The sequence below is a fragment of the Psammomys obesus genome, unplaced genomic scaffold, assembly GCF_907164565.1.
Source record: "Psammomys obesus unplaced genomic scaffold, mPsaObe1.curated_primary_1811, whole genome shotgun sequence".
Lineage (NCBI taxonomy): Eukaryota > Metazoa > Chordata > Mammalia > Rodentia > Muridae > Psammomys > Psammomys obesus.
Window position 1 is genome coordinate 1,919,828 of NW_026590061.1, and position 12,868 is coordinate 1,932,695.

Below are 12,868 nucleotides of genomic sequence, written 5' to 3' on the forward strand. Positions count from 1 at the left end.
GATAGATAGATAGATAGATAGATAGATAGATAGATAGATAGATAGATAGTAGATAGATAGATAGATGAAAGATAGGTAGGTAGATAGATAGATGATAGATAGATAGATAGATAGATAGATAGATAGATAGATAGAAGATAAATAGATAGTAGATAGATAGATGATAGATAGATAGATAGATAGAAGATAGATGACAGAGATAGATAGATAGTAGATAGATAGATAGATAGATAGTAGATAGATGACAGAGATAGATAGATAGTAGATAGATAGATAGTAGATACATAGATAGTAGATAGATGACAGAGATAGATAGATAGATAGATAGATAGTAGATAGATAGATAGTAGATAGATAGATAGTAGATAGATGACAGAGATAGATAGATAGTAGATAGATAGTAGATAGATAGATAGTAGATAGATGACAGATAGATATAGATAGTAGATAGATGACAGATAGATAGATGACAGATAGATAGATGATAGATAGATAGATAGATAGAATATAGATGGTAGATAGATGACAGATAGATGATAGACAGATGACAGATAGATAGATGACAGATGGACAGATAATGAAAAAGCAGCCTGCCAGCCTCACCATGTCTGAGCTACCTCTGAGCATCGCTCCCTCAGCGCCATCCCTGACCGTGAGGACTGAGGTGTGCGTGCTGGGTGTGCACTCTATCACAAAGCTGTACCACCAGGTCCTCCTCTCCATTTTAAGGCAGGTTCTCTCTGATTGCCTGAACTTCAGCCCGCTGGGTCCAGGCAGGCCTTGACCTCTGGGGTAGCTGGGCCGACAGGCTGTGCAGCCAGGCCTGGCTTATTTTAACATTTTTAGAAAAGATTTGTTTTGGACAATGTGTGTATGTGGGGAGGGGCAAGAGCGCTGTGCCGTGGTGGCCAGAGAGGGTGGCACAAGTCCTGGAGCTGGATGGGTGGCTGCTGAGGTGGGCGCCGGGAACAGGCCCTGGGGCCTGCGCACGAGCCCTTCAGCACTGTGCCCTGTCGCCCAGCTCGTCAGCAACGACCTCACAGTGGCCTTCCAGCCATGCCAGCGAGCGTCACGGCCTGGGGCAGCTGGCACCTCCTCTGTTGGTGACGGCGTGTTGGTTGTGCTCCTCATAGTTGCCAGCCATTCCGAGCTGCCAGCCACAGACCTCTGCTCCGCTCTGCCACGGTTCTACAAGCAAGCAGACAGACTTGTCCCTGCTTCAGGAACAAACTGCGGCCAGGGGCAGGGGATCCCCCAAGCCCACCTGCGCAGCTGGGCTCAGCGGGAGAAGAAGAGCCCCAGGCCGGGCCTGCCGGGAAAGCCATGCTCTGGATGCCCCTGAAGCCCGCAGCAGCGCTCTGCAGAACTGTGGGGACTGAGATGATACAAGAGCAGTCGGGAAGACAGGCAGGTCTACGCCTTCTGAGGCCCCAGAGCCACATGGAGGCAACTGTTTCCAGGACAGCGGTGTGCCCGGGGACGTGGTCTGCCAAGGCCCCTGTTTCGAGTTCCCCCCAAGCTGATGGAGGGCACCCCTGAGCTGGTGCCGGCTGTGCGCTACATGGTTAATCATTCACTCATCATAGATTCAAAGCCTAGTAGCCATGTCTGAGGTGCTGACGTCCCTGTCATCCGTGGGCCTGGGAGGCTGTGAGCCACACATAGCCTTTGACACAGTAGCTGCCACAGGTGCTACACACGCGCGCGCACACACACACAGGCGCACACACATACACGCACACACAGGATAAGGACATGCCAGGTAGTGTCTTGTAATATGCACTTAGGAAGGGCAAGTGCCTGCTCACCTTTCCTGCACGGAGCGACCAGAGGCTGCTCAGAAGGGCAGCGACTTCACTGTCTTCACCCGCCAGCCTCACAGCCAGGGTCACCATCAGGTCAACACACAAGCCAGGATCGTGTCCTCGCCTTCCTGGAGTGAGCGGAGGTCAGAGTGCAGAGCCCGCAGCCAGGCTGGCTCAGGCCACACTCGGGACCGCCCTGGGGCGGTGGGGTGCGCCCTCTTCCCAGCTTCCCGTGGCCTCAGGATCCCCCAGTGTTTTGGAGCCCCGCCCCCCTGATTCCCAGCTTTGCTCACACACATGGAAAACTGGCTGAGAACTACTTTATTTGAAGACAGTTCACAGTCCAAAGAAACAAAACGACGGAGCGCCGTGGCTTACAGGTGTGAGGCGCTTAAATACTGGTGTGTGACAATGTGACACTCTGACAGGTGTGTTTCTGCCACACTCCAAACTACAGCCTCAATACAATCTTCAGACAAAGAAAGTGTCAGTCGTGACAGAGCACACCTTGAAGATTATCCTTTTCCGTAAGAACAGAGCTAGGTAAGCCAGCGCTGCAGGACAGTGGCTCGCCTACCCTGAGGTGACGCACATTTCCCTTCAGGTCACCACTGACAGGCGGTGAAAGCGCTGGCCCTTCACCGTGGTCCCTCTTCACACCTCGCTGCTTCCTGCAGGGACAGGTGGACGCGGCCACGCCACACTGGCAGCTGGCGGTCACTGTGTCTCCTGCTGTGTTCCCAAACCAACCGAAGAAAGTGAAGGGCAAACGCGTGCACTAAACGGCTCAATAATCACCCACAAGGCAAACTCAGCACGGCCAGCAGACAAGGTGTCCGAGGGCACCGCTGAGCTCTTCTCGGGAATGTTCTAAAGCAGGGGCCTACGTGTGCCAGCGCCGCCTGGCGCCTGCCGAGCCCTTCCCGCTGCCTCCTACGGTGCTCGCTGCACGCTAAACAGAACAGTCTGCACATCATTTTTGTTTCCCACACTGAGAAGCGCAAGGCTCATAGAAAACAGTAAACCTGTGAAAAAGTGAAAAACTCAATCACGGACACGATTCAGATGCGAGGCCAAACTGGCCCGGGGGCATCCACAGCGTGGAGCAGTGGGCAGAGTGCGCCACGGCGCAGGAGGCCCGGCAGACGGAGCCCGCGAGCCCGGCCAGGGGCCCTGCTGCCAGCGCCCTGGCGGAAACGAGTGCCGAGTGCCGTCCAGGGAAGCGCCCGGCCAGGGCCCCGGGCTCGGCACTGAGTGGCACTGACAGTCTCTGTCCCCGGGGAGCGGAGCGGATGCGGCTCACTGCTTCGTCTGGCAGTGATGACGGGTCACGTCGCCCTTCAGGCCAGCCTGTCCGTGAGGCGGGCCGGGGCCGGTACTCCCTTCCCTCTGGCGGGCTGGCAGGGCAAACCCCGGCACAGAGGGGCGGCGCCACCTCAGCCTCCCCGCTCAGGACAACCGTCGGTCGGCGGCCCGCTCCGCTCCCGGGACGGGGACGAGGACAGCAGGCCCTCCTCTCCCCCCTTTGGCCTGCAGAGCACACCCTAGCGCTCTCACACAGCTTTACTGAACGGTAACATGCTCCTGTCCTCCCTCAGGAGACGCGCTTCCCCACCCGGTGTGGGTGGGAACCTAAGGCATTTCGAGCTGCTTGGGTTCGAGGCTTTAGGGACAAGGAACAGAACAGCACGGTCCCAGTCTCTTTGGTTTCCTGCTGACTCAGGCCTTCTGAGGTTGCTGCCGGGGCCCAGACGTGCAGGTTCTCTGGCGTGTCTGGGCGCAGGCTGTCCAGGCTGCGGATTCTCAGCGATCCCGGAACCCTCCCAGGCCGCGGGGAGCAGCGTCCTGAAGGGGGGGTGCCGGAGTCAGGGCAGCAGGCCCTCAGCCCACACCGCCCATGCCCGAAGTCCACGAATCCGGCAGGCAGCCCCTGCCCGGGTCCTGCCAGGCACTTCCTGCCGCACAGTGGGGCTCGGAACCCGGCAGAAGCGTCTGGGGATGGTGAGGCAACGGGAGGGGAAGAGACCACAAAGGCAGGTGCACACAGGGAGCTGCCTGGGGGAGGCTTCCGGTCCTTCATCCCAGCCAAAGTCTCCAAACGGCACCAGCAGAACCAAATGCCCACTCGGGTGAAGGGCACAGGCAGACGTCATCAAACCCAGCTGGCAGCCAAATGGGCACAGTTCTGCTGGAGTCCGGGCGGCCATGCCTCAGACCCATGCGCTGTACAAGGCAGCAGGTTGGGCCTGGCTGGGGAGGGCTGGGGAGGGTGGAGAGGGCTGGGGCTGGGGAGGGCTGGGGAGGGTGCGGCTGGGGTGGACAAACGCTCTGTGGGTGACGATGCTACAGCTTCATTTGGTCCAGAACCAAGTCGCTGGCATTAGGAAATAGGCCAAAGGTGGCCATCAGCAGGACTAACGGACTGGTTGACAGTACTGTACTTTCAAGATGTGGCTTTTCACAAGAGAACTGCCCATCTTCATGCACTGCCAATTCAGCCACCAGTCTCCTCTGAATACTCAGAACTATGCTGCAGAAAATGAAGACCCACAGCAACAAACAATTTAGATTTGAAAGCGCGGTAATGAAATTACAGGCTCCCAAAATTCATTTCTACAGTGAATATAAATTAAATCTATAAGTACCATTCTTTGGTGAAGATCTCAGTTCAGAGTTTTTGTTTTTTGAAAAGAATCCAGGAAAACAATTTTAAAAATAATAACTAAAGGCAAGCATGGCGGCAGGAGGCCCCCAATCCCAGCACTTAGGGTGCTGAGTGAGAATCCCGGGTTTGGGGTTACCCTGGATGTAAGGCAGTACCCGGCCAAAAAAAAAAAAGGAGTGAAACAGACTGTTTGGAAACAGACGTGGCCCAAGCGTCCAGCAGTGTTATAAGCGAGTTTCTAGCTGGACAGCTACTGGTAGATTTGGTGACAAGACCCCAAGAACTGCCAGCATGTCTCAGATAAAGGCTAACGAACCTCTGAACAGCTGTGCAAATGGAGGTCTGTAGCTAGGCTCTACCGATGTCTTAGAGGCCTGGCTTAACAGGGGCCCTGACGGGACTCCTCTCCCGAGACCAGGTGCGCAGCTGTGCTGGGGACGGGCTGCCTGCACGCTTCCTTCTGCTGTGACCTCCTTAAATGCAGGGCTGTGACTGAGAGGCTCTGCCCGCCGCCACGCGGTCGGCTCCGTGTGCTGGCTGCCCCACACTGCAGCTGCTGTAGCAAATGCTCTTCACTGAACTCCTGAGGGAGCAGGCTTGCTGCCGCTGTATGTGCCGGCCATTAAGGCTCTTGCACACGGAGTGGGCCCTCGAGCTTTTTAAGGAGCCCCGAGCCCTGCCTGGCAGGTATTTCTAGTCACTGGAACTGACTTAACGAAATCTCTCGAGCTGTTCACTGCTGTTGGCGTGAGAGCCGTGAGGCTGGAGTCCCATCTGACCTCAGCAATGGCAGCACAGGTCATTCCAAGGCTGGAAAGAGCTTTCCCTGCCTCCTAGCACACAGGAGCTGCAGCCACCCTTCCCACAGAAAGGCACAGCACGCTGCACGCCTATCCTCGTCTAAACGTGCAGAAGTTGTTTGTTCTGTTTTGTAAATCATGAAACAAGAACCAAGTCAAACACGTTCAGTAAAAGTAACTCATAAAGGCATTTCCTAAATTTGGTGCTTCCCTCACTTAAGACTCAATTTGTAAAATGTTTGTAGCAATGGTCAGAAAGCAAAGACCTCACGGGGCAGCTTCAGCAGCCTGTGTCGCCCTGCTGCCTACATCATGGGGTCCCGGGTCCACCCACACAGCACCCCCAAGTGCGAGAGGATGGGAGAGGCGGCCGAGAAGGCGCTCTCCTCGTGTTTTGGTGGCCCAGCTGCTGCTGGGGCTCTGTCTGGCTCTGTCCCCGAGCAGGTAAGGCACCATAGCTGCGGCCCAGGGGAGCAATGAGTGCAGCCAGCACAACCTACGGAACTTGCTTAAAACATCAAGAGTTGGGTTGCTTTTCAGCTAACTCAACCGTGCCCAAACCTTACAAATGGTAATGTAATTTCTAAATGTCAGAGGCTGGACACACTGTGAGGGTCTGTGAACACAAACATACCATGAAGTGCCTGATCAGAGACGGGGTGGCGAGCGTGGCTGCAGGGGTGAGGAGGTGGACGCTAAGGCTTGTCAAGATCACGAAAAGGAAAATCTCTACTGATGCTATCTCGGGTGACCTCAAGAAACAGCCTGTTTTACTGGCCTAGCACGAGGCCTGGACTCCACTCCCAGCCGGAAGGGAAGAACACGAAACAAAGCCATCACTGCTGCCTGTCAGCGCCGCCAGGGCCCTGCCACGCCAGCCCTGGCTACCTTCTCACGGCGGCTGAGGACTGTGGGGCTTGTCATGACCTTTTGTTCCCACGATGTGAAGGACAGGGTAGGAGGAAGAGTGTTGGTCTCTTTGCCCGAGTTTTCAAGTCATTAGTTCGAGGAGGCTTCCTTACAGCTGAGCCCACACACGTGACCTCTGCCAGGCTGCGCCATCCCTCCCGGAGTCTGTGGCAAGGGTCTGGCCTCCTTCACGTTGACCCGGCTGTCTCTGCGCTGTTGCTCAGGTCTCTGCCGGGTTGGGCAGGTAGAGGGAGGAGAGCAACAAGTTGTGCCCGAAGGCGGGGAAGCGCCGGAAGGCCTCCCAGCTGCCCTCGAAGATGTTGTACTTGAGGAACACGCGGTGCTCCAGGCTGGTGGACAGGGTCACGTCCCTGCTCATGATGTACAGGCCGTCGTTGTGTAGCGCACACGTCAGGTTCAGCCCCGACTTGGCCGTGTTCTCCTTGAGGCAGAGCCAGCGGCGCGTGGCCGTGTTGTAGGAGCGCACGGTGAGCGTGTCTGGGCCGCCCCTGCGGCTGGGCCCCGGCTCGTGCAGGCAGCCGCCCACCAGGAAGATGGTGTCCTCCACCGACAGCATCTGCTGCTTGCGGAAGTGCACGTGGCAGGTCTCAACTCGCGTCCAGAGGTCGGCGGAGGGGCAGTACTGAAGGACGTCCATGTTGCGGTCTGAAACACAGAGACGCGGCGTGACACACGGGACACAGAGACACGGCGTGAAACCTGGGACACAGAGAGACAGCGTGACACACGGGACACAGAGACACGGCGTGACACCCCGGGACACAGAGACACAGCGTGACACCCGGGACACAGAAAGACAGCGTGACACCCCAGAACACAGAGACGGCATGACACCCAGGACACAGAGACAGCGTGACACCCGGGACACAGAAAGAGAGACAGCATGACACCCCAGAACACAGAGAGACAGAGTGACACCCGGGACACAGAAAGAGTGACACCCCAGAACAGAGAGCGTGACACCCCAGAACAGAGAGACAATGTGACACCCCAAACACAGCGACACGGCGTGACACCTGGAACACAGAGACACTGCAACACTCCGGAACAGAGAGATGGCACGCCACCCAGGCAGTGCGGCCAGCGGCGTCCGCTGGCTTCCTCTTGAGACACTCCTCCCTTGAGAACCTCAGAACCACAGAGCCCCAGCGGCCTGCACTGTCTTACACAAAACGGAAACCCCACACTGTAACACTTCTTCCTCAGCAAAATGACAGGACAGCTGCCCAGACATCCAGGTAAAGCCAGGACATCCAGATGAGGCCCAGACATCCAGGTGAGGCCCGGACAGGTGCCGTACTTGGACAGGCTTGACCGGGACTCAGAGCACTGCAAAAGTGCTCCAGAGCCAAGTCTGGGTCCAAACTAGCAGGGCACAGGGAGGCCGAGTCCTTCGTGTTTTGGGGCTCCTGTGCCCCGAGGAAACTGTATTCTCTTTGGTCCTCCCGAAGGCCTGCGTGCTCGGACAATGAAGAGCACTCTAGGAGATGGCCGAGGGGGTGGCTGTGGCCGGTCACCAGCCAGGCCCTCCCCTGTTCGGCATACTGTAGCTCCCCGGCCCTTCAGGGAGCTCAGGCACCCCGACTTAGGGGATAATCTTTGAATCGACGCATTCAGAAGATCCCTCTGCCCTTGAGGGTTGCTGGGATCCCCGCTGGATTTCTGTCTGTCGTTTTTGTTGTTTGCTTTTTGATTTTGAACAGGGTCTCATTCTCTAGCCTGTGTTCACCTGAGCTGGAACTTGGTATGTAGCCCAGAATGGCCTCAAAGTTGCAGCAATCCTCCTGCCTCAGGGATGGCCTACCTCACCTGGTATCTCCATCTCTCCACTGCCTGGAAAGAACTAAAATCATGAAAGTCTCTTAGAAAAGTCACGGGCCAGCCGGGGTGGGGAGGCACAGCTCTAACCCAGGAGAGGCGGGAGGCTCTTTCTGAGTCAGGCTATACACAGCACAGCACGCTCCGAGACAGACAGGGAGACCCTGTGTCAACACAAAACCAAAAAGTCATGGACCGTTATGTGTGAATTTTAAAATCTCTTTTAAGAAGTCATCAGGATGAGAACCAACTCAAACGCTGGTCTTTATTTCTTCTCGTTTTTGTTTGTTTTCCCCGCAACAGTTGGGAGGAGCCGTTTGACACGGGAACGGTCAGGAGTGCTGGGACCACAGAGGCTGCGGTGCTGCCTCTCAGCTCAGAACACAAACAGCCCGCCCGCCCACGCTGACCACGCAGCATGGCCTCTGGCACAGGGGACTCAGGGCGGACACCACCCTGGGTGGCCCAAGTGAGGAGGGCCCGGTGACGCTCAAAACACACAAAGGGTCAAACCCACAGCCCATTTGTGCGGCCACAGTCACGGAAAAGCCAGTGGCAGGACTCGCAGCTCCTGCGTGGAGAAACCGCGAGCAAGCTGTGTGAGGTGCGCTCTGTGCCACAGCTGAGACACAGCTCACGCTGGGTTCTGGGGGGGGGGGTGCTGAGCTGCAGAGCTCTACACCTCGGAGTGTAGGACCTCACCTCAAAACACAAGCCACATCACCTCAAAGAAAATGTCCATGGAAGCAACCCAGCCAGTCAGCTAGTCACTTCCTAGAGAAACAGAGACACGGATGCAGGTTCAGTCCACGGCCACTGAGGCCTTTACGCAGGCCCACCGTGACTGTGACGCTGAAAGGCTGCTAGCAAAGGCAAACCGTCCTGATTCCACAAAGAAACGGTGGAAAATCTCTGCTCTCTGCTGTGGGGTCACTGGGGAGTGGCAGCACTTGAAGAGGCAGCCCACGCCCCCATCACACTCCACCCTCGGCGGCCTCTTCTGAGGCGCACAAATACAGGGCCACCTGCAGGGCTGGAGGGGCTCCCCCACGGCCCGTCTACACCCCAACCTCAGCGCCCACCAGAGTCCTCATTTGAAAGGTAACGAACGACGATAAACAGAAACGGCTCTAGCTCACAAACCCAGCTGCAAGCACCATCTTAGAGGCTCACAGAAGAGACTACTGACAGGCAGACACACAGGGGACGGCAGACAGGGGCCTGAGGGGGCGAGCACAGCACAGGACAGGCAGACACACTTGCCGGGACGCGGGCAGACAGGAGGCTGAGGAGGCGAGGGAGGCTGAGCTTTTGCTCTCTCCTCTCCGCAGGCATGCTCCAGCATCTCCGGGGCTGACCCCTGCCTCACCTCCCCGGGGCGGGGATCACAGGAGCCCACCAGCACTCCCAGCCCTGGCTCGCTGATCTGAGTACTGCTTTGGTGCCTGCTGTTTACAGAGTTGCATGTGGCAGGAAGGAAGTGCGCCCGTCACTGCTCGTCCTCACACGTCTGGAGAGCGCTCTGTGCCCACCTCCTTCCAGGGACGTAGGGACAGGGTCCCGAGCTGGGCTTCAGGGTCTCTCCCGGGCGGCCGGGAGGGGAGGAGGGCCTAGCTCACACTTGGCCCAGGCAGAGCTGTGGCCCAAACCTCCAACCACAGGGCCGGGCGTCTAGATGCACACAGACACCCCCCTCTTCCGTGTGAACAATGTCCACACTCAGATAAGGTCACCGAAGCCTTTCCTGCCGCCAGGCCCGCGCTTCGGGTGCATAAATTCACACTCGGACACTCTCAGCGCCTGGCCAGCGCCTCCTCACCCCGGGTGGTGTAGCCGCCGATGACGTAGATCTTCCCCTTGCACTCGCAGGCCGAGAACTCCGCCAGGGGACTGGGCAGCGGAGCCACGAAGTTCCAGGCGTCCTGCTCGGGGCTGTAGCACTCCACGTTGGACACGGCCTGGCCGCCGATGGCGTACAGCTTCGCGCTCGCAGCCACCAGCTTGAAGTTGGAGCTGAAAGAAAGAACAAGCCCTCCAGGTCAGCTCCGCCTGGCGGGGAGGAAGGTGCGGGGCGCCCTGCCTGACGGCTGCGGGGGCGACCCTCAGGGGGCGTCTGTGCCCACGACCGCACGTCCTGCTGGGCAGATGGGAAGGCGCGGGCACACACAACGGCCAACGGCAGCTCCTATGGCAAGGACCAGTCTTGCCTGTGGGCCCGAGGCCAGGAACAGGGCCACACCCAATCGCTCACCTCATCCGAGGAGGTCACTCGTGGACCCAGTCAGCAGCTCCAGACCCAAGTGTGTCACTAACACACGGCAGCTGCACCGGACACGCACAGCCATCTCCCCCTTAGATTACACAGGGCGACAGCTCTGCAGAGAGCGCCCTCGTTATGTCGCCTGCAGAGAGCACGCTCGTTCTGTTACCCGCCGTCTGGAGGGTGTTGGGTGATGTGCAGTCCACGCCATCTCACACAGGGACCTGGCACCCAGCCACACCCGCTGCTTTCCTGTCGCTGGGTCCCCGTATCCAACAGAAACAACTGAGGACTCTGGTTCGGTTTCAGAGCGTTTCCGCCTGTGACGCAGGGAGCGTTTGAAGGAGCTCAACAGCCCACAGTGGCAGGGGCATGAGACCCTCACACCACAGCGGAAAGAGAAGGAACTAGGAAGCTGCTGGTGTGGCCTTCAAATCCCACCCTGTGCGGCTCGCCTCACCCCACCCCCGCTCAGAGGCCCACAACCTCACCAAACTGCATCACCAGCTGAGGAAGGTCCCAAACTTGAGCCTGGAGGTGGGGGAGGAGCAGGGAGGAGGGAGCAGGGACGGGGCGTGGGGATCACAACCGCCAAGGCTAAGACGGCCCATGAGCAGGAGAGACAGCAGGGCTGCAGAGAGGCCTTGGGGTCTGCAGGCACGGGCTGCTCCTGTGGAGGACCCAAGTTCAGCTCCCAGCCCCCACATGGCAGCCCACAAGCTCCTGTAACTCCAGCTCCAGGGGCTCTGGCTCCCTCTTCTGGCCTCCTCAGGCACCGGCACATGTGTGGTGCATGCACACACACACACACACACGCACACACACACACACACACACACACACATTAAAGTTTTGGTTTGTTTTAAGACAGGGTTTCTCTATGTAAGTTCAGCTGTTCTGGCTCTCATTCCACAGACCAGGCTGGCCTTGAACTCACAGAACCTCTGCCTCTGCCTCCCAAGTGCTGGGGTTAACGGTGTGCACCAGTACAGCCCAGAGTTTAAACTGTCTTAACAAGAGAGAGCACAGACTCTCCTCTCAGCTTTCTCCTGACACAATCCATACTTCACTTGTCCTCACAGAGGAGCTCAAGGTTCACGCTCCAGCAGGGCCCACACAGCTCACTGCAAGGCTCATTCACTCTGAGGCCACAGGTAAACAGGACGGCTGAGCTAATTAAAATCCTCGGGCCGGTATTTTGGAGTATTTGGATGTGTGCAGAGCCAGCCGGGGCGGGTTCCGGGAACTAAGCTCGGGTCCTCTGGAGCAGTGTGGGACCTTTAACACTGGAGCCCTTCTTTGTAGCCAGGCTTTCCTACACTGATTTACCGTGTCTGTGTCTCTGTGTACACGCGTGCGCAGGCAGCTACAGTGTACAGATGGAGGTCAGGGGAACCTGTAGGTGTCAGTTCTCTTGTACAGCCACAGGCGTCCCAGAGGTGGACTCAGGCCATTGGGCCCTGTCCACAGAGCCTCCCTCCAGCCCTGAACCCTGGTTCCTTAGCTCCAGGGGCCTCCAGAATCCTGAAGTTTCTGCTCCTATGACAAATCCAACGCCCTCAGTGCACGTCTGAGCTGTCAGTTACTTCACAATTATCTTTTCCTCCTTCCTGTTGACCCTGACACACCATGTTCAGGGAGGAATGTAACTGTAATACCAAATAAGCTTCATTTCGTAGCTGTCTAGGACTCACTTTCAGTAAGCAAGCAAGAAAAATTAGACATGGCTGCAACCTCACTTCCATTGCACTGGGGAGAAAGGCACAGCCCCAGGGCTCCCGCACGGTGACTCCGGAACACGGCTCAGCCTGCTGGAGGCCCTGGGTTCAACTCCCAAGACAGAGGCAGGAGACGAAGGGAGGGCTGAGATTCCGTAAGGGCTGAGAAACAAGGATCGGAGCTTAAAGCCTCGATTACAAAGTGGGAGGCAAGTCTGAACAACACAGCAAGACCTGGACTCAGACACACACTTAAAAACCAGGTGAGGCAGGTGCGAGAGGCGGGAGCCAGGACGCACGTGGCCGTGTTTAAAGAGCACAGGAAGGATGTCCAGAGGAAAGCAGACAGGAGCCGCGGCTAAGGGACGGAGAGCCCTGAGAGGCCGGCCTGCGGGGCCAGCGCGCCGAGTCCACGCAGACCAGCTGAGACCCACGGGGCGCAGACAGACCAGACCCTTCCACCCCACCCCCCTGCCCCCAGCGCCATCTCTGTGGAGTCAATGAAAGCTCTTACAGCTATTCTCAAATTACACTCTTGATGCTAAAAAACCTTCCTCACTTTGTTTTTGCTGCTTCTCAGAAGGCTCGCGGCTCGGGTGGGACCCCAGGGCCCTGCCTCAGCCTCCTGAGCCCCGTGCTGACGGCGGCTGCTCCTGTGTCTCAGGAGGGTGGAAACACAGCAGCCCTGGCCAGCACAGGAGGGACAGGGTGCGCTCACTCAGCCTCCTACACAGTCCGTCACACTTGGTTTCATGTTTATTTGCATGCCTGCATGTGTGTACATACATGTGTGTACACATACATGGGGCTGCCTGTGTGTACACATACATGGGGCTGCCTGTGTGTACACATACATGTGGGTGCCTGTGTGT

General features: G+C 57.4%; 1 protein-coding gene across 1 annotated transcript; it reads right to left on the minus strand.

Moving 5' to 3' along the window:
• Nucleotides 1-2,106: 2,106 nt before the first annotated feature.
• Klhl42 (kelch like family member 42) lies at nucleotides 2,107-10,031 on the minus strand (the record flags this gene model as incomplete). The annotated part of the gene is given in 2 exon segments (XM_055605646.1): nucleotides 2,107-6,845; nucleotides 9,838-10,031. Coding segments are annotated over 2 exon segments (640 nt in total), but the record flags the coding sequence as incomplete, so codon positions are not given.
• Between the last annotated feature and the right edge of the window lie 2,837 nt (nucleotides 10,032-12,868).